The sequence below is a fragment of the Lynx rufus genome, unplaced genomic scaffold (genome assembly GCF_022079265.1).
Source record: "Lynx rufus isolate CCGP_SWC_20201006 ecotype Redwood Valley unplaced genomic scaffold, mLynRuf1.p SCAF_3, whole genome shotgun sequence".
NCBI lineage: Eukaryota > Metazoa > Chordata > Mammalia > Carnivora > Felidae > Lynx > Lynx rufus.
Genome location: NW_025814845.1, coordinates 158,980,377 through 159,000,165, shown reverse-complemented (window position 1 = coordinate 159,000,165; position 19,789 = coordinate 158,980,377). Strand labels below are relative to the sequence as shown.

The 19,789-nt window shown below is 37.6% G+C and overlaps 1 protein-coding gene across 1 annotated transcript in view; it reads right to left on the bottom strand.

The window, feature by feature from the left end:
- Positions 1–19,789, bottom strand: part of ADAM9 (ADAM metallopeptidase domain 9) — a 145,294-nt gene that overhangs the window by 119,591 nt on the left and 5,914 nt on the right. Inside the window, exons 2-3 of the mRNA XM_047091084.1 lie at positions 14,284–14,381; positions 10,954–11,012 (exon numbers count right to left, since the gene is read on the bottom strand). Of these exons, the coding sequence (XP_046947040.1) occupies positions 10,954–11,012; positions 14,284–14,381 (157 nt within the window). The remainder of the gene's footprint in view (positions 1–10,953; positions 11,013–14,283; positions 14,382–19,789) is intronic.

The window sequence follows — 19,789 nt, the reverse complement described above, 5'->3', positions numbered from 1 at the left end:
GTTTTCAAAATACCCAGAGGTTCCTGGACCTGCCAGAAATGACCTTCCTTACTCAGCTGTAAGGCAGGAAACCCTGCAAGAGGCCAGGTACAGGCTGGTTTTACCAAGGTGTGTGGGGTGACGGGAAGGTATAAAATTGGCTCCTTAAAGTCAACCTTAGCTCCTTAATGCTGTCTGATCATACCTGATTTGATGCATATCATTCTCAAATATGACATTCCAGTCAAAAACCTTGATAATACAACTAAGGTTTCCAACTGGATCCTCACAGATTCTCACTGAACTTCCACAAAAAACCATACTGCCATGAAAATAAGGATACTCTCTAAAAACTTCTAATTTCTGGAGGTCTTGGATAGGGAGAAAAGATCAATGGTTCAATTCCATATACAAAAAGAAAAAGGTTTCCTGCAATCCCTATCAAAATAACACCAGCATTCTTCAGAGCTAGCAGAGCAAAAAATCCTAAAATTTGTATGGAACCAGAAAAGACCCCAAATAGCCAAGGCAATCCTGAAAAAGAAAACCAAAGCTGGATGCATCACAAAATTCTGGACTTCAAGCTGTATTACAAAGCTGGAACCATCAAGACAATATGGTACTGACATAAGAACAGACACATAGATCAATGGAACACAATACAGAACCCAGAAATAGATCCACAAATGTATGGCTAACTAATCTTTGACAAAGCAGGAAAGTATATCCAATGGAAAAAAGACAGTCTCTTCAGCAAATGGTGTTGGGAACACTGGACAATGAAATACAAAATGAACCTGGACGACTTTCTTACACCATATACAAAAAATAAACTCAAAATGGATGAAAGACCCAAACGTAAGACAGGAAACCATCAAAATCCTAGAGGAGAAAACAGGAAACAACCTTTTTGACCTTGGCTGCAGTAGCTTCCTACCTCACATGTCTCCAGAGGCAAGGGAAACAAAAGCAAAATGAACTATTGAGACCTCATCAAGATAAAAAGCTTCTTCACAGAGAAGGAAAGAGTCAGCAAAACTAAAAGGCAGCCAACAGAAGAGGAGAAGATATTTGCCAATGAAATATCAGATAAAGGGTTAGTATCCAAAATCTATAAAGAACTTACCAAACTCAATACCCAAAAACAAAAATCCAGGGAAGAAATGGGCAAAAGATGTCTTTTCCAAAGAAGACATCCAGATGGCTAATGGACACATGAAAAGATGCTCAACATCACTCATCATCAGGGAAATACAAATCAAAACCACAATGAGATACCACCTCACACCTGTCAGAATGGCTAAAATGAACAACTCAAGCAACAACAGATGTTGTGAGGATGTGGAGCAAGAGGAACCCTTTTGCGCTGCTGGTGGGAATGCAAACTGGTGCAGCCACTCTGGAAAACAGTATGGAGGTTCCTAAAAATATTAAAAATAGAACTACCCTACGGGCGCCTGGGTAGCTCAGTCAGTTAAGCATCCAACTTCAGCTAAGGTCATGATCTCATGGTTTGTGAGTTCAAGCCCCATGTCAGGCTCTGTGCTGACAGCTCAGAGCCTGGAGCCTGCTTTGGATTCTGTGTCTCCCTCTCTCTCTCTGCCTCTCCCCCACTTGTCCTCTGTCTCTGTCTCTCTCTCTATCAAAAATGAATAAAATGAAAAAAACAATTCTTAATTAATAAAAAAAAAATAGACTACCCTAAAACCCAGTAATTATACTACTAGGTATTTATCCAAAGGATTAAGGAGTGCTGATTCGAAGGGGCACATGCATCCCAATGTTTACAGCAGCACTATCGACAATAGCCAAATTATGGAAAGAGCCCAAATGTCCACTGACAGATGAATGGATAAAGAAAACGTGATGGACTACTACGCAATAATCAAAAAGAATGAAATCTTGCCATTTGTAACACATGGATGGAACTAGAGTGTATTATGCTAAGTGAAATTAGCCAGAGAAAGACAAATATCATATGATTTCACTCATATGTGGAATTTAAGAAACAAAACAGATGAACTTAAGGGAAGGGAAGCAGAAATAACATAAAAACAGAGAGGGGGACAAACTATAAGAGACTCTTAAATACAGAGAACAAACTGAGGGTTGCTGGCAGAGTGTTGGGTGGGGGGATAGGCTAAATGGGTGAGGGGCATTAAGGAGGACACTTGTTGGGATGAGCACTGGGTGTTACATATAGGTGATGAATCATTAAATTTTACTCCTGAAATCATTATTACATTATATGTTAACTACTTGGATTTAAATTAAAAAAATAAAAATTTTAGAAATTTAAAAAAAGTTTTCCTTAAATTTGGGAAACAAAACATTAAAGAACCAGGAATGTTTCAACAGAAAGTCATAAAAAAATTATAATAATCCTCATCAGTTCATTCAGGCCCACGTAATTAAGTCTTGTTCTACTTAATCTTGTGTTAGCAGTTTTTATGAATCCATAAGTTTCTTCATTAGTTCTGACATTCTTACTCAATCCAATGGCAAGGTCTGAAAGTTTTTAAGTGATGCCATCAAGGAGCATTCTAACCTGTAGCTAATTATAATGCTTTCAGAGAAGAATCACAGTAACTGTCTGTGACAAAACACCTAAAATAGTTGTGGTTAAAGATCTGACAAGATTTCATTATAATGCTATTGACAAGGACATTTCGTTATTTCTGTGACATACAGCAATTTAAGGTAATAATTCAACAATGACAGTATTGATAAATTTCTATGAATATCATACAACTTCTGAAATAACCTGTAACAGTAACATATCCACACACATGTAACCTAAGAAGGCTTATCATCACTTATTTGACAATGCTTCCCATGTAATTTAACATATCAAATACACGTAATTAGTTATACATCTCTCTTTTTATAAGAGACAAAACCCATGAGATTTTCCAAGGGTCATCTAGGAAATCTCAAAGTTAGTCTAAGGTCAAAAAGACTTCACTTAGAATCTGATATGGAGAAGTTGTCATGTCAGAAGGTTTGATCACTTGACTAAAGAAGATCACAGTCACTGTAAAACAATCCTTAGTCATCCACTTAACCAAAATCACAATTAAAAGATATCAAAGGCAAACACAGAAAGTTACATGGTTGTAAAACTTCTTAGCCTCTTACAATTAAGAAGACCTGGTTTTCTTCAATAGTCAAAGAACTGATCAACATAATATGAAGCACAAGAAATTATTTTAAAACACAAAATCTTGTTTTCCCAGGCATATTACTTACAAGGTAAAGAAAACCAACTTTTTTTTACAACTTCTTATTAAGAGCAAACCAAAAGAAACTTTGCTGTTTTAACACTGAGAGAAAATCAAATAATGGTTTTACATCAATGTACTATTAGTACAAAGGCAAATTTTTTTTAATTAAAAACAATTTTGTTTAATAATAAATACAAATAAATCCATCCAATCTTGGCCAACTTTGACCAGAAAAAGAAAGATTCCTTTTCTAAGGTTCCTTTTCCACAAATCTTACAAAATTTTTTTCTTATATCCATTCGGTTTTTCTCCTACTCTTTTCTTCTTTCTCATTCTGGAACAACCAGTCCATTCTACTTTCCAGTAAAATTACTCTCTTCTTCCCTTAACAAAAACGCGTCCTTCATAACTTTCCTCACCAAAAATACATCTTACTTTCCCTGAATACAGTTTTTCTTTACTATTACCATTCCTAGTAGTTTCATTTACATATATTGATTATATTTTTAACCATCTGAAACCCAAATTTTCGGTGAAAAGTAGGAAGCAGACAATTGCAAACTCACATACTATCACATACTCAACATACTATCATAATATAGCAAGTTTAAGAATATATCATTTCTATAGACATGTCTTTTTCATAGTATAACTTTATCACACTTACTTATAGACCTAAATATATTCAGCTTTTCTATACCATATTAAAAATGAGATACCAAAAGTAAAATAAAATTAATGTTCAGCAATTAATGTCTCAATATTTCTCTAATTTGGAAATGATCTAGATGGTCAATAAATATCCATCTTTAACTTAGTATAGCTTTAATGTTTAAAGTTATGAAAAAGGTTTTGAAACTATTCTTAAGGAGAACTATCATAAAACAGAATGATCAATGAAAAGTTCATTTATAATCTTTTATTCCATTCATATCTATTTAATTTACTTGATTTTAATAATTATACTTGAATTACCCATGAAAATTTCATAAGACATTAACTAAACAAAGCTAGCCATCCATCATCTTAAGTTATTTTTCCTGTTGACCGATAAAGTAAGTAAAAAAAAAAAATCACAGAAGCAAACATCCTAAAGAATCTAAAAAGTTATTCATGATTCTTCTCTCTTTTCTAACTGCTGTGTTTGATGTGCACCAAGCAATTCCTTTTTATTATACATTTTGTTTTTAGGTTGGATTTATAGTTTATAATCTTAAACATTTAGTAGACACAAATTTGTCTGACTAGTAAACAGAGATAGAAAAAAACTTTGTATCTGCAACTCTGACAACTCTGAAGTAGTCAGAGTTTATCAATAAGTTTAGCAATAATTTTAAAGCTAGCTTTATTTACCAAAGATCATCCCAGATCATGTGAACTTAAAAAACAAAAAACAAAAGACAGGTTAGTTTCTATACTTCTGAATGTTAAGAAAACTTAATTTATGTAAGTGTTCATTGTCTCCAGACCAATTTTAATAGAACTCCATTAAGGAATTTTATGAATTAATTTGTTAATACCATCCAGAAGTAGAAAACTACCACACATCTAGAATATACATATATAAACATATATATGTATAACATATATATATGTATATATATATAAACATATATAGACAGATACAAATAGAGATCCTATAGCTTCCATTTCAAAATTCCAGCTATGAGTCAGTACAACAGTAATACAATCTCACTGGTTTATCCCCACTTTGTTTTTTCATCCAAACTGTGTTTCTGGCAAATGGACCAAGTTAAGGTTACCCGCCTACCAATAACCGTGGAGACTTTTTAAGATTTTCTTTTGTTGTGATAATGTAATATGAAGGCAATGAGCTAAATTTTAGGTGAGTGACTAGAAGACATCTAAGTGCTGTCTGGATGTTTCCAGCCCATGCATGGGCAAATCATCCAGCTCTATTTCCAAAGAGTCTTTTGTTTCTCTTCTGAGCCTTAGGTAGTCGCTCTCAGGGGTACCTGACTCCCTTAAGAGGCCCCAGTGGAGGCCAGGGCACCTACAATTCCAGTGGCTGTAGAAAGCCGAAGGGCTGAAGTGGGACGGGAAAGGCAGCAAGGGTGGACAGAGGGATGGAGAACATAGGGGCTTGAATAGGAACATCTCAAAGGAGTCAAAGGAACTAGGGCAGGAGACTGAAGGTGGTAAAAGGAGGAAGGAGGAGCAGCAGCAGTGGGAAGGGAGAGGTATTGGGAGTCAATCTGGGGAGATCTCAAGTTTCCCAAAATGGCCAACGAAGTTCCAAATTATCCTCAGCAAAATCATGCCAACAAGAAAGGAAGTAGGCCCAGCAGAAAGTCATCAGGAGTTTGAGAAAAGGGTTTCAGTTGACCGAGAAATTCCCCTGGGAGAAGTGGGATGCAACAGAAGAGAGAGACCTCACAGAGAGTAAGGAAGAAGAGTCTTCCAGCCCAGGAAGTCAGGGAATAATCCCCACTCCCTACACAGAACAAGGAGCCAGGAAGACCTCCAGCCCAGCAGGTACCTTGCAAAAAAGCTTGCGACTTTAACCCAGCTTCAGAGAGTATAACCAAATCTTAAAAATCAAAATCTGTCCTTACCAGCTTCAACAGACATTTTTCTGAAGCAATAGTTCAAGAGTCAGATTCACCTATGGATCCCCAATCAATTAGCCAGTAATAAAGACAAAGGCTTCAAAGATAGGTACATACTTAGGGCCCTAGGTGAGAGGTCTGAGGGTCCAATGATGAATCTGACCCTACCTAAGTCATGACACCATGACTGCCAAAGAAAAAAAAATATCAATGACACTTTTTTTAAAAAGTTTAATTTTGAAAGAGAGAGTAAGCACGCACATGTGTGCACTCTTGCATAAGCGGAGGAGGGGCAGAGAGAGGAGATAGAGAATCCCAAGCAAACTCCTCGCTGTCAGTATGGAGCCCAATGCAGGACTCAGACTCACTAATGACCAGATCATGACCTAAGCCGAAACCAAGAGTCGAATGCTTAGCCAATTGAGCCACCCAGGTGCCTCTCAATGACGCCGTTAAAGATGGTAATGATGAGAGAGCAGAAGGCAAGCTGAGGGCAAAGCATAAGCCAACACCCTGTAACCCCCTACCATGTGGATATGTGTGACATTCCTCAGGCACTCCTGGCTGCCCAAGAACAGAGGAAGGGGAAAAACAAATGGCCAACTGATAGAGATCACAGGCAGAACATAAATCCGTATCAGTTTGCAACTGTCTTAATGATTTACAAGAAAAAAGCAATCTTATCAATAGCCAGACTTTCAGAAACCTATAGACTCAATTTCCTGGGATGCTAAAATTACCATCCCCTCCAGAACATACAAAATCTTATATAATCAGTCACTCCTCACACTTATAACGCAGCTCTTTCTGCCCACAGGTCCTGTTCCTGTGCTATAATGAAAACATCTGTTCACACCAAAAAAATCTCAAGAATTCTTTCTCAGCCATTGGCTCCCAAACCCCATTTCAAACCACATCAGTAAGGCAGACTTTATTCAAGTCCATTGCACTGAGTGTAAGGACTACTGCAATGGGATTTCACAGTGGAGGAAAGAGATAAGAATTAACTCCAAATACAGCATGGACAAGTGGGAATTTATAGCCAAGGGGCAGGGTAGAGGGGTCAATGGATAGAAAATTACTAAGAGGAAACTTCAGGGGTGAGGGGGGTTCTAGCTAACACAACCTAAGAGATTCTTGCTTAAGACAAGCCAGGGTGATCAGACCTCACCTGGGGATGGTAAAGGATGAGGAACCTGGTTACATGTCCACAGTGATCAAGGGCAAGGGGGGTGGTGGTTCTTGTCAAACTGACTTAGCAGGGTTCTTGCCAAAACTGGATTTTACAAGAAAGTGCACTGATACACCTAGAAAGAAGGTCAGCAGCCTGACTGAAGTTTGGTCAAGCAAAGAATCTGTCATTTGCAGCAGAACTGGAGCAGCTCTACGCTTATCTCCAGGGATTATGGACAAGTCAGGGAGGCAATGTGCTAGCTGGTGATTTAGAATACGCCATTTAACGTTCTAAACTCCCCCTGGAGGCAGCCAGGACCAGCTTCCCGGTACTGTTTAGAGACGGAGAGATTGATGGTTTGCATGCAGAGTAATGAGCTACAGAGCCTGATTTGGGCTACATGACCAGAGTAGTATAAAAGATCCCTTGTGTAAACCTGTGCCTGGGCTCCCATGAAAATAGATGCTACACACTATCTCAGAGGTTTGTTAAACTGAAGACAAAGCACATCTGTGCAACTGAGAAAGGACCCTGAGGGGCTTTGCATAAAGTTTTCAAACCCCTTGATTCTCTGCACTTTCTCTGTCCTGATGCACTGTATCATTTACCTTTATTAAAGGCAACTTGAATAAACTTGGGAGTAGCCTGTGGAGTCTTCAGTCCTTTTGATTCGTTCATCACTGCACTGTCTCCCCTTCTCTCTCCCCAACACACGCGCGCACACACACACACACACACACACACACACACACACACACACACACGTCTCCCTCTAGTGGTGAATCCGAAAGATAGTTTGCTTTGCTCTGCTTATCTTCCTCTTTGGCAGTCACTGCCTACCCAGTGAGAGAGAATTCTACTATGCTTCTCCAGAAGCAAACTTGCCACTATGTGGCATTCACATAAATAACTAAATCTGCCTAATACTAGGGTTCAGGATTAGTAGGTCCGTTGGGCTTTCATTCTAAGCTAAATCCTCCAACCGAGCCCTTATCAATAATAAAAGTAACATGTAACCTCTCATTTAACTTACCCTTGTATTTAATTTTTAAATTTGCTCCTCACAGGCAGAGAAAGATGTGATCTCTTCTTTCCCACAACCCCCAGTTCCTGCCAAATACTCCATATAAGTGACTATGTACCCTCCTCCACAAGAAGGGTTCAATGGCTTTTACCAAATTCTCAAGGGAGACCCAAAAAGAGTTAAGACCACTATTCTAGAAGCAATGGAAGGAAAAAATAAGCATTTGCCACAATACAGTTACTCTTTTATTGAATGTCATAACTTCTCCATTATTACAGAGAATGTATCTGAGCCATTTTATTCTAGGCTATCTACCCTAACTTTTTTTCATTAGTGATCATAGCTTTGATAACCACCTTTCAAAGACACTCAAACAAATGCCTGGAAAAGTACCATTTGCCACCAAATCAAGAAGCATAGTAATGTAGAGTATACATGGCACATATATTTGGATCACCAGACTTCCAGTCAAATGACCTGGATTTGTGCCCCAGCTTGAACCATTACAAACTGTGATACTGAGCAAGGCAGTAACCTTCCTGAACCTTAGTATTCTTATGCATAAAATGAGGACAACAAACACTGCTCAAGAATTAAGTTGTTATTAACAATATGATAAATGAGATCAAGGTTGTGAAAATGTTTTGTAAGATGAAACCTATGCAAAAAATAAGGAACTACAGTGGATCCTTGAACAACACAGGAGTTCAGGGCGCTGACACCCCACACAGTCAAAAATCCACACATAATTTTTGACTCCCCAAAAACTTAACTACTGATAGCCATCACTGACTGGAAGTCTTACTGATAACATAAGCAGTCAATTAACACATATTTTACACATTGTATGTATTATATACTGTATTCTTACAATAAAGTAAGCCAAAAAATGTTAAGAAAATCATAAGGAAAAAATACATCTACAGTATTGTACATATATTTATTATATGTATAAGTTGACCCATCAGTTCAAACCCATGTTGATCCAGGGTCAACTGTATTATTTTATTGACATAATTTTAATTGATTTACATCTACAGGAAGGATGAGAAGAAAATATTTAGACCTATTAGATTTTTTTTTTTTTTTTTACATAGTGACATCACTACATTGGAGTCAAGCAGGATCCTTTAGGAGTTTTGTGAGAATTAAATACTATACCTAAAAGTACCTAATACAGTGCCTGGAACACACACACAAAAAAAAAAAAAGTGTTCAATAAATGTTAACATCCATCAAATACAGTAGAAGACTTCAGAAAGTCTGTCTGAAAATATCTGTCACATTGCCTGAAATTCTGCCAAGGAGACTCAAACCCTTTGGGTGAACATCCTCTTCTAGTAAAAAGTCTTACTCAAACTTGAGGATGCAAAAAAAAAAATCAGGAAATCCTGTTAAAACACAGATTGCTATGACACCTCCCAAAATTCTGGTTCATTCTAGAGTTAGGCCTGTGAACTAGCATCTCTGACAAACTCTCAGCGGCTGTGGAGAGGTTCCAGGACTAGGCTTTGAGCAGCACTTCCTTAGACAGAAACACTTAGCATCCCTTCATTCATACCTCATTGTAAATGGGTCTATCGTGTGGCTTTTTTTTCCCTAGGATCTCTCACTAAAGATATTAGAAGTTTTGCTGCGTAAGAAAAGGGAAAGATGGGAGAAGACAGGCCATAGGAAAGTTGGGTGACTCAGCATGCTTAAAAACTTGGCATTTCAAAAAGACAGCCAAAGAACACAGGTTACCAAGGTGGGATTAGGAGAAAACATGCCAAAATGCAGAGAAGGGATTAAAATGGGGATGTGAGGAACAGCTGGGTGGCTCAGTTGGTTGAGTGTCTGACTTTGGCTCAGGTCATGATCTTGAGGTTTGTGAGTTTGAGCCCCACATCGGGCTTGCTGCTGTCAGCCTGTCAGCAAAGAACCCGCTTTGGATCCTTTGTCCCCCTCTCTCTGCCCCTCCCCCGCTTGCACATTCTCTCTCAAAAATAAATAAATTTTTTTTTTTAAAAAGGGGGGAGATGAGGGGCGCCTGGGTGGCTCAATCGGTTGGGCATCCAACTTTCGGCTCAGGTCATGATCTCACGGTTTGTGAGTTCGAACCCTGCAAGGCTCTGTGCTAACAGCTCGGAGCCTGGAATCAGCTTCAGATTCTGTGTGTCCCTCGCTCTCTGCCCCTCCCCCACTCGTGCTCTGTCTCTCTCTCTCTCAATAATAAATAAATGTTAAAAAAAAAATTTTTTTTAAAAGGGGGGTAGATGAGAGACTACTATTGTGTTCTACACGTTTGTGTCCCTCCCCCACACCATAGAAACATTCATATTTTGAAACCCTCACCACGAGTGTGGTTGTATTTGGAAATGCGGCACGAAGGAAGTAATCATGGTTAAATAAGGTCATAAAGGGTGAGGTCCTGAGCTGACAACATTAGTGTCCCTATTAGAAGAGACACAAGAGAGCTTGCTCCTTTCCCACCCTTCACCCCCCACACCAAGGAGGCCATGTAAGTGAATACAGTGTGAGAAGATGGCCACCTGTAACTCAAGGGGAGAGTCCTCGCCAGACACCAGCCCAGATAGCACCTTGATCTTGGACTTCTGGTCTCCATAACTTGTGAGAAAATAAACTTCCTTTTTTTAAGTCTCTGGTATTTTGTTATGGCAGCACTAGCAGACTGATACTAACTATTAAAGACTTCTTTACCTCTGCTCAATTGTTCCTTGGGCCTATCACAATTAAAAACTTTTCTTCTGAAATACAGCTTTCTGTAAATTTATTTTCCCTTGCCTTAATGTCAATGGAAACACCAAATAGTATGGCTTTTTCCACACTGCTACTCTTGTAATCCTCACCCTTTTATCCATCTACTAAACAATATCTAACTAAATATACTATTTAAATATACTACTTAAAATATACTTTCTTAAAAATATATAATATTTTTAAACAAATTACCAAAAAGCCAAAGTAAATTAAATTTCTTACTTGTTCTTTTCCAAGTGAATAATATGCTCTTTTCCTTCAGCTTGAATAATATAAGATACCTAAATGCACAGAGAAGGAGAAAAAAAACAATAAAACACCATCTTATAAATTACTTTTCAAAAACAGGTATTTATAAGATACTGGAAATTATCCTGAATTAAAATAATTTAGCACTGACTGAAATTGTTTTATAGAACTTTATAACTGTTCTTAATAAAAATATACTCTGACAGGGGCACCTAGGTGGCTCAGTTGGTTAAGCATCCAGCTCTTCGTTTTGGCTCAGGCCATGATCTCGCAGTTTGTGGGATTGAGCCCCTCATCAGGCTCTGCGCTGGTAGCAGAAGTGTGCTTGGGATTCTCTCTCTCTCTCTCTCTCTCTCTCTCTCTCTCTCTCTCACACACACACACACACACACACACACACACACACACACACTGATCACCACTACCTTCCTTTAATAACTTATTGTGGGAAATCATCTGCATGTCCATCTAAACTCTTCTTAAACTCATTTATAATTCAGCTGTAACTTCAGGGATTATTTCTGTTAAGTCTGTCCAAGTATTACCTCCAGTATAAAGTAATTCTTCCTTTTGTTTAAGTGAAATGAATTTCTTAGTTTCAAGAGATTATCTCTAGTTCTAACTATCCAAAAGTTGACATTTGTACGCTTTTATGATTTTGTATCTTCACACAGCTTACCACATTTCATCAATCCTAAATCACACATTTTTCCCCTCAAATGAACATCTCCTGAATTCAGGATGCATCATACAAAGGCAGAGCAGTCAAACTGGTAGGACTCTGTTTCTTTCTTAATTAGTGGTATATTAAACAATAGTGTGCCTTACAATGGACAGCATCTCAGAGCCAACGAACTAAGATAAGACAACTTGCACTTACACATCCTGAAGTTCATAGGATCCTCTTCTCTACCTCAAACAACTCTGAAACAACTTCCCCAGCAACTCACCACTTCATTAGTCAGAAGCATTTAATGTGACCGCTAGAAGCATGAGATTCCACTTTGCCTTAACTCTTTAACAAAAGAGAAAGTCATGGAGGGACTCAACAAATAATATTATTAGAAGTGTTCTCTTATTTTCCTCACTGTCTCTGGACTCTAAGTTAACATTTTGCCAAGAAATAGCATGATCCCCTCTTCTAGGGCTCATCAACATCTCAATTCGAAGGCCTAGACCAAGTTACAGAATCTGGCACTCTGCTTCCACATCTGAATGCGAGCCTGTGATCTACTTCGATCTCAACTTAGGCATCAAAAATACCAAGCTCCTAGTTACAAACTTCTGGTGACAAAAAAGACAATGGAAATGAAAAGTACAGCACAGAAAATATAGTCAGTAAAATGGTAATAACATTGTTTGGTGACAGATGGTCACTACACTTAACATGGCGAGCACTGAGTAATGTATAAAATTGTTGGATCATAATACTGCATACCTGGCACTAATATAAAACTGTATGTTAATTATACTTCAATAAGAAAAGGATGAAAACTAAAAATAAAATGAAAGAAAGAAAGAAAGAAAGAAAGAAAGAAAGAAAGAAAAAGAAAGAAAGAAAGAAAGAAAACAACAAAAAAAATACTAAGCTCCTTCCATTGTCATAGCTTTGGCCTGTGCTGTTCTATCCTCTCTGCTCTTGGTCAGTCATATGATATAAAATCACACCATCATGTCATCTGAGAAAAATTCTGAAGAGTCTGAGGATTGTTTCATAATGCTATATTCCTTCCCTAAATATCTGCCTGGATTGCTCATTCCCCTGCTTTACTCAAGGGTCACTTTCTCAGTAAGGCTTTTCCAGGCTTAAAAAGTACAAACCCTCTTACCCCACCCTTACCCTCACCCAGCACTCGTTATCCACCCTACTGCTATAATTTTCTCAAGAGCACGCATTACCACCTTAAGTAATCTACATCAATCTACCTTAGTTCTTTGTTTTTTGTCTCCTCCCCCAACCCCACTAAAATGGAAGCTCCATAAGAACATGGATTTTGTCTGTTTCGTTCACTGCCATAACCCTAGTGCCCAAACAGCACTTCTACTTCTCCAAATATTTATCCAGGCACATGAATGACATTTATTATGATCACAAGTATCTGTGTGCATAGTCACTGTGCTAAAGAGTGAAGAAGAGGAGACAAATAATGAAGCAAGTATACATTAATTCTGTTCTAAGTCAAAACATAATCCAATGGCAGTATGTCCAGCTCAAAACAGAAACAAGGAAGAATTCTAAATTGTAGGGTTATTTATTCCTTACTTATAGAGAAGAAATGGGGTTGAATGATCTACCCTAGTGGTAGTACTTGGAGGGTACTAAACCAAAAAGCTCCTGACTCTCAACTCCAGTGTTCTTTTTACGAGGTCCAGCCCCTACACAATGTTCGAGCTACCTTCTTTTTATGAATATATCAGCAATTCAGACATAATTAACAAAACTCTAACCCTCCTTATCTATTACTGTTAAATTACAGTACAGTTAAATTATGCTTCTATAAAGTTGAAGAACTGGCAAAATCAGTTGAAATCCAAACATTTTTTCTGAACTTTACAGTAGGAGAAAATAGTATAAAAAATAATTTTTGCGTATTGGATTACAGTGTTCACAGCACAGTAATGTTTCTTCTGATATGGAGACAAAACACTTTTGAGTAAACACTCCCATATATGAAATATATACATGTAACATACTACTATTCTCCAGAGCCTGTGAAGATACAGTACGAAGTATTCTTCCTATCACAAACTAAGAGAGGTTCATTCTTATTATTATGAAAAGACCACTGTAACCATCACCAGTGAGAAAAGGGTTACAAATCTGTATAATCAGGGGCACCTGGGGGGCTCAGTCGGTTGAGTGTCCGACTTCAGCTCAGGTCATGATCTCAGTTCATGAGTTTGAGCCCCATGCTGTCAGCACGGAACCCACTTGGGATCCTCTGTCCCCCTCTCTCTTTGCCCCTCCCTGCTCACGCTCTCTCTCTCAAAAATAAATTAAAAAACACTTTTAAAAAATCTATATAATCAGCATCCTAAACTGGTCATAGAATTTTATTTAACTGACTATTTCATTCTGTTATGTTTCAAGTTGACCATTTGTCTTTAAAAAAATAAGAAACTACTAAGGATCAATATATCACTTTAAGTAGAGTAATGGCCAACAGATATCAGTGCCATATGTATGGTGGTACACTAATCACTGACCAACATTACTCACTGAACCAATCCCTGCTGAAAATAACACACCTATCTTTAAAAAAAAAATTTTAACACATACATATTTCTTAAGAGATAACTTGCCTGTTCTGAAAAGAGCCTAGGAGCTTCTCTTCGTTCTCTAGTTAATCTCCAAGGAGTTATAATTTCATAAGAAGAGAGATGTGAGGTCTGTTGAAAACCTACAGAAAAGGGAAAAACAAATATTATATAACAAATGAACCTGAAAAATTAAATGGTACCAAAATGTAATGGAAATCAAAAGCTTTATGTCCAAATCACAAAAAAAAAAAATCACGTGACCTTCACATATATACCTGTGTGTGTATGTATGTATATATACACCATATAATTTTATACAAAAAAAATAGCAATATACCTGATAAGTATGAAGGGGAAAAATATATTTCCTAAAAAAATAATGTAAGTCTTCACAGTGCATACACAGCAATCATTTTCAAACAATTGTTTGCTATTAACTCTTTTTCTTAAAAGAAATCTTAAGATATAGACACAAGAAAAAAAAAAGTGCTTTGGTGGGAAAATAGAAGGAAAGCATCTGGAGCCTAGCCCATTCACTCATCTCCCATTTTCCACCCTCATCCAACACAAATGAAATCCCAAGATGGTATTGGAATACCTATGAAACAGACCAGGACAATTACAGGGAAAAGTTGCTTTCAATGCCTGATGGATTAACTCTAATAAATATACACTTAACAATGTAGCAATTATCTCAAATGAAATTACTGCCACAAATCTGTCCTAAAAACTAAAACTTCTGATAAAATTTATTAACACTGAAGAACTCAAAACCATCATGCAGCCTTACTCCCAATTCCAATCCTGTTCACTTTACTGCACAGTAGAATCATATCTAAGTGGAGGTTGGGTTCTAAAGTCATCACTTGAGCAAAAATTGAGTATAACCAAAATTTCCCTAATTCCTTACAAGACTTCTCTTATTGGAGTCTGATACAAAGTCTCTCAATACATCCAACATGGGGCGCCTGGGTGGCGCAGTCGGTTAAGCGTCCGACTTCAGCCAGGTCACGATCTCGCGGTCCGTGAGTTCGAGCCCCGCGTCGGGCTCTGGGCTGATGGCTCAGAGCCTGGAGCCTGTTTCCGATTCTGTGTCTCCCTCTCTCTCTGCCCCTCCCCCGTTCATGCTCTGTCTCTCTCTGTCCCAAAAATAAAATAAAACGTGGAAAAAAAAATTAAAAAAAAAAAAAAATACATCCAACATAATATCTGGTGGCATGTCAATTTTTTTCAGTGAATTTAATGAAGTAGATGGTTACACCTAAGGACCATGGATGAAAATTCCTTGTCTCTATATGTTCATATGTACCTAAACCACATCCAGTATGAGGAGGCTTCAGTCTAGCATATACAAACAGGAAGACTAATGCAAGAATAGTCACATTCTTCACTCAGTAGATCAATGTATGAAATAATTTCATTAAGTGGAATTTCTTCAACAAATGCCCAAAAAGGGGGGGTGGAAGGGTGAAAGAGCCTTATAATTTAAAGAGCCTTATAGGGGCACCTGGGTGACTCAGTTGATTAAGGGTCTGACTTCGGCTCAGGTCATGATCTCATGGTTCGTGAGTTCGAGCCCCGCATCAGGCTCTGTGCTGACAGCTCAGAGCCTGGAGCCTGCTTCAGATTCTGTGTCCCCCTATCTGCCCCACCCCTGCTTGTGCTCTGTCTCTCTCTGTCTTTCAAAAATGAATAAACATTTAAAAAAAAATTTTTTAATAAATAAAGAGCCTTATAAATGTATGGATTTGTTGGATCCTAATTCAACAAATCAATAGAAAAAAACAAATTCTGAATCAGGGAAATTTTAACACTGCACAGATGTTTGATGATCTTGAAAAACTTAATTTTTGTATGTGTGATAACCATATTGTGGATAAGACTTTCTTTTTAAAGTCCTTATGTCTTAGAGATTCATTCAGAATATTCACAGACAAACTGTATGTCTAGGATTTGTATCAAAATAATCCGGTGTATGTCTGAGGTAGGAGATACATACGAAATTATATTGAAGTTGGGTAAGGGGTACATGTGAGTTCATTCATTATTCTTCTCTCTACTATCATGTGTGTTTAAAATTTTCTAGAATAAAATAATTATTCTTTAAAGTAGTTACCTATAGGAAGTAGGATGAAGGGAAAGACATTTACTTTTCACTTCAATCAACTGCATTATAGCATTTATGAAATATTACATCATATCATATACACTACAAAATGTCATAAATAAACATGTAAATATCATAAGTAAACATACCAAACTTGCTGAAAGGAGTTATCACAATGGAATAGAACCAGAGAATACTGAGATAAGGACTTGGGGCTTTATTTCCTGCACTACTCTATATCTGTATTGTCTGAATTTGTTTTTACAATGAGTAATTCATAATCCCTGTATTACTTTTGAAATTATAAGGAGAAAAAAGCATGTTTCTTCAATAAAGAAAAGTATAACCTATTTAAAGTACTAATTATCGGGGCGCCTGGGTGGCTTGGTCGGTTAAGCGTCCGACTTGGGCTCAGGTCATGATCTCACAGTCCGTGAGTTCGAGCCCCGCGTCAGGCTCTGTGCTGACAGCTCAGAGCCTGGAGCCTGTTTCAGATTCTGTGTCTCCCTCTCTCTCTGCCCCTCCCCTGTTCATGCTCTGTCTCTCTGTCTCAAAAATAAATAAACGTTAAAAAAATTTTTTTTAATAAAAAAAAATAAAGTACTAATTATCTAGCATCTCCCAAAGCTCCTTCCTTTTCATCAGCCTTACTAACCCCACACCTTAGAAAGAAGACTACAATCCTTCTTACCCGGTCTCCCTACTCCCACTCTCTTCCTTGAATCCAACCTGTGTGTTCATTTACCCATTAATTGTTTATGCCCCTCAGATTTCTCAAATATAAATGAAAATGAAGTATTTATAGCTTTCTCTAAGATAACACTGTATATACAAATGTCTATAACCTTGTCTAGTTTGAGATTTTAAAAGATACAACAGAAAAACAAATTGTATTCTATCCAATACAATACATATAATACTAAGTTTTCAAACTCTTTACCCATCTTTAAACACCTTATGTCTTTATAATATGATATACTATCTAAATGTGGATTCAAGCCATTACATAAAAACACCAGAAATGGATTCCAATACTCACAAAAGCAACCATGAGCTTATCCAAGGCATATTTATAACATACTATGACAAAATATCATTCAGATATTTGGAGTTATTAATTGAGAACCATGACAAAAGAAATCCATGGCCTTAATACATGCCGGCTTCAAATCACTAGATAGAAACATCCTTAATCCCATCCACATTAATTGAGGTACAGGACTACTTCCTCACCCAGAATAAACCTTTCAATGACTTTTGGGTTTTTTTTTTAATTCCTAAAAATACAAGTTTCAATATTATCCTTAATAATTTCACTCTGGATCATGTTAATCTGTTCAACTACTAGGACAGTCAGTCACTCTAGAAGTGGTGTTGTTAACAGAACCAGACCCTTGTGCTCTCTAGCCAACAGAAACTGACAAGGGGGGAGGCGGGGAGCCTGGGTGGCTCAATCTGACTCTTGGTTTCGGCTCAGGTCAAGATCTCACAGTTCATGGGATGGAGCCTCATATCAGACTCTGTGTTGACAGCATGGAGCCTGCTTGGGATTCTCTCTCTCCTTCTCTCTCTGCCCCTCTCACTCTCTCTTAAAATAAATAAATAAACATTAAAAAAAAGAAGAAGAAAGAAATTGACAAGAGGCAGAACAGGAGTTTCAAGTAAGGCTTTTATCAGGGGCTTCTGCAGGAGCAAAAGGCAGGGAACACAAGGCAAAGTATCCTTGGGCTAGCTCCCTGAAAAATGTCCAAGGAAAGTTTTTAAAGGGGCTGAGGCAGGAAAGAGGCGACATCTTAGCACATAGGGGCAGGAAAATACAGAAAGTTGGGCCCACAGGTAGTTGACAGACCATACTTCATACATGGTATGTTTCATCTGCATGTTAAGTTAAATTTTTAGCATTACATTGAGGAGAAAAGTCTGTGACAGGTCAGAGCTAGGTCCACTTGGCTCTAACTGGCCTGGTGTTTACAGGAGCACACAGGCTGTAAATTGGGTCCTGGAGCTTGTTACAAGCTTGTGGCTTTTGACTTCCTGATCACATGCAGCCACCTGCAAGCTGGACTAGAGAAATGGGTTATTGCCATTCGTGCTCTGAGAGGGTTCTGAGTTTTTCTGCAAGTTCCTGTTCTGTTTCAGTGGCACGAACAGTCGGCAGGAATAAAATTATTTTAGTGAGTAAAATAAATTAGAAGCTCTGTGTGACAAAAAGTAAATCATTGTGTACATTTATTTGCAACTTCCTCTGACTCTAGAATGATTTCAAAATAAAACCTTTTGAAAGTAAATCGTTATAGGCAAGAATACATATGCTAAGAGGCTCAGGCAACTGTTAAACTAGAAGCTAAACAATATGCAACTGAAGTTTTCTCATTACAACTCAGAACAAACATAACAGAGAAAAAGAAACATCTCAGAACTACAAATGGGCAGGCAGATAATTTAAAGAGCTTTCAATTTCAAACAGGTTAAATGACTTTAAAATGTCATATAGCTAGCTTCAGGCCAGGTCTCAAACTATGATCTTCTACCAAGACTGTTAGCAAAGAATAACAATCCAGTACAGGAAAGTAACATTCTTTCTGTCCTTTTCATTTTAAAATATAATTCTTGATAGGAAAAAAAACAAAAAAACAGCACCACAATTATCCTTTATTTTTAATAAGACTTCCAAAATTTTAGCAACCAAAAAAAACTTCTGTATGCAGAGCCATTATTCCAATACTGACTTCTTGGTTTTAAAATCCAAGGATCTTTCTGAGTCCCATAAGGAGTTCCAGAACATCATAAGAAATTGCACATATTTTTTTCCCAAATTCCTTTCTCTTTTTTTTTTTTTTTAATTCCAAATAGAGGCAACCTTCTCATGGGAACCAAAACAATATGTTCCCCATGTTACTATAAAGTAAGTATATGCACATTATTTGTATAAAGCTTCAACCTCATCACTGCTGACATTTGGGACCAGAAAATTCACTGCTGTGGGGGGCTGCCTTGTGCAATGTAGGATGTTTAGTAGCATTCATGGCCTCTACCCACCAGATGCCAGAAGAACCAACAGTGTGACAGCTAAAAATATCCCCCACATGCTTTCTGTGGGCAAAACTGCCCCCAGTTGAAAATCACTGGTATAAAGATATAGTTCACAATGAAAATACAAACCTATCAACTAGATGGAGAATACAAATTTGTTATTTTAGAATTTGACAAATAAGCACACTGTCAAAAACCACATTACCGGGAAACATGGGCTAGAGACAAAAATAAGAGCTGAAACATGAAACTTAAAGAGTCTTAAACTTAGTGAAAGAAAAGAAAGGATGTTAGTTGCACTTTTCTTCCTCTAGCTCCTTAGATCTTTCTATGAACTCTGTTTTGGAGAAAGTCTATGTTTCATAATAGTAACTGTAGTAGAGGGCAACAAGTTAAAAGAATTGTACT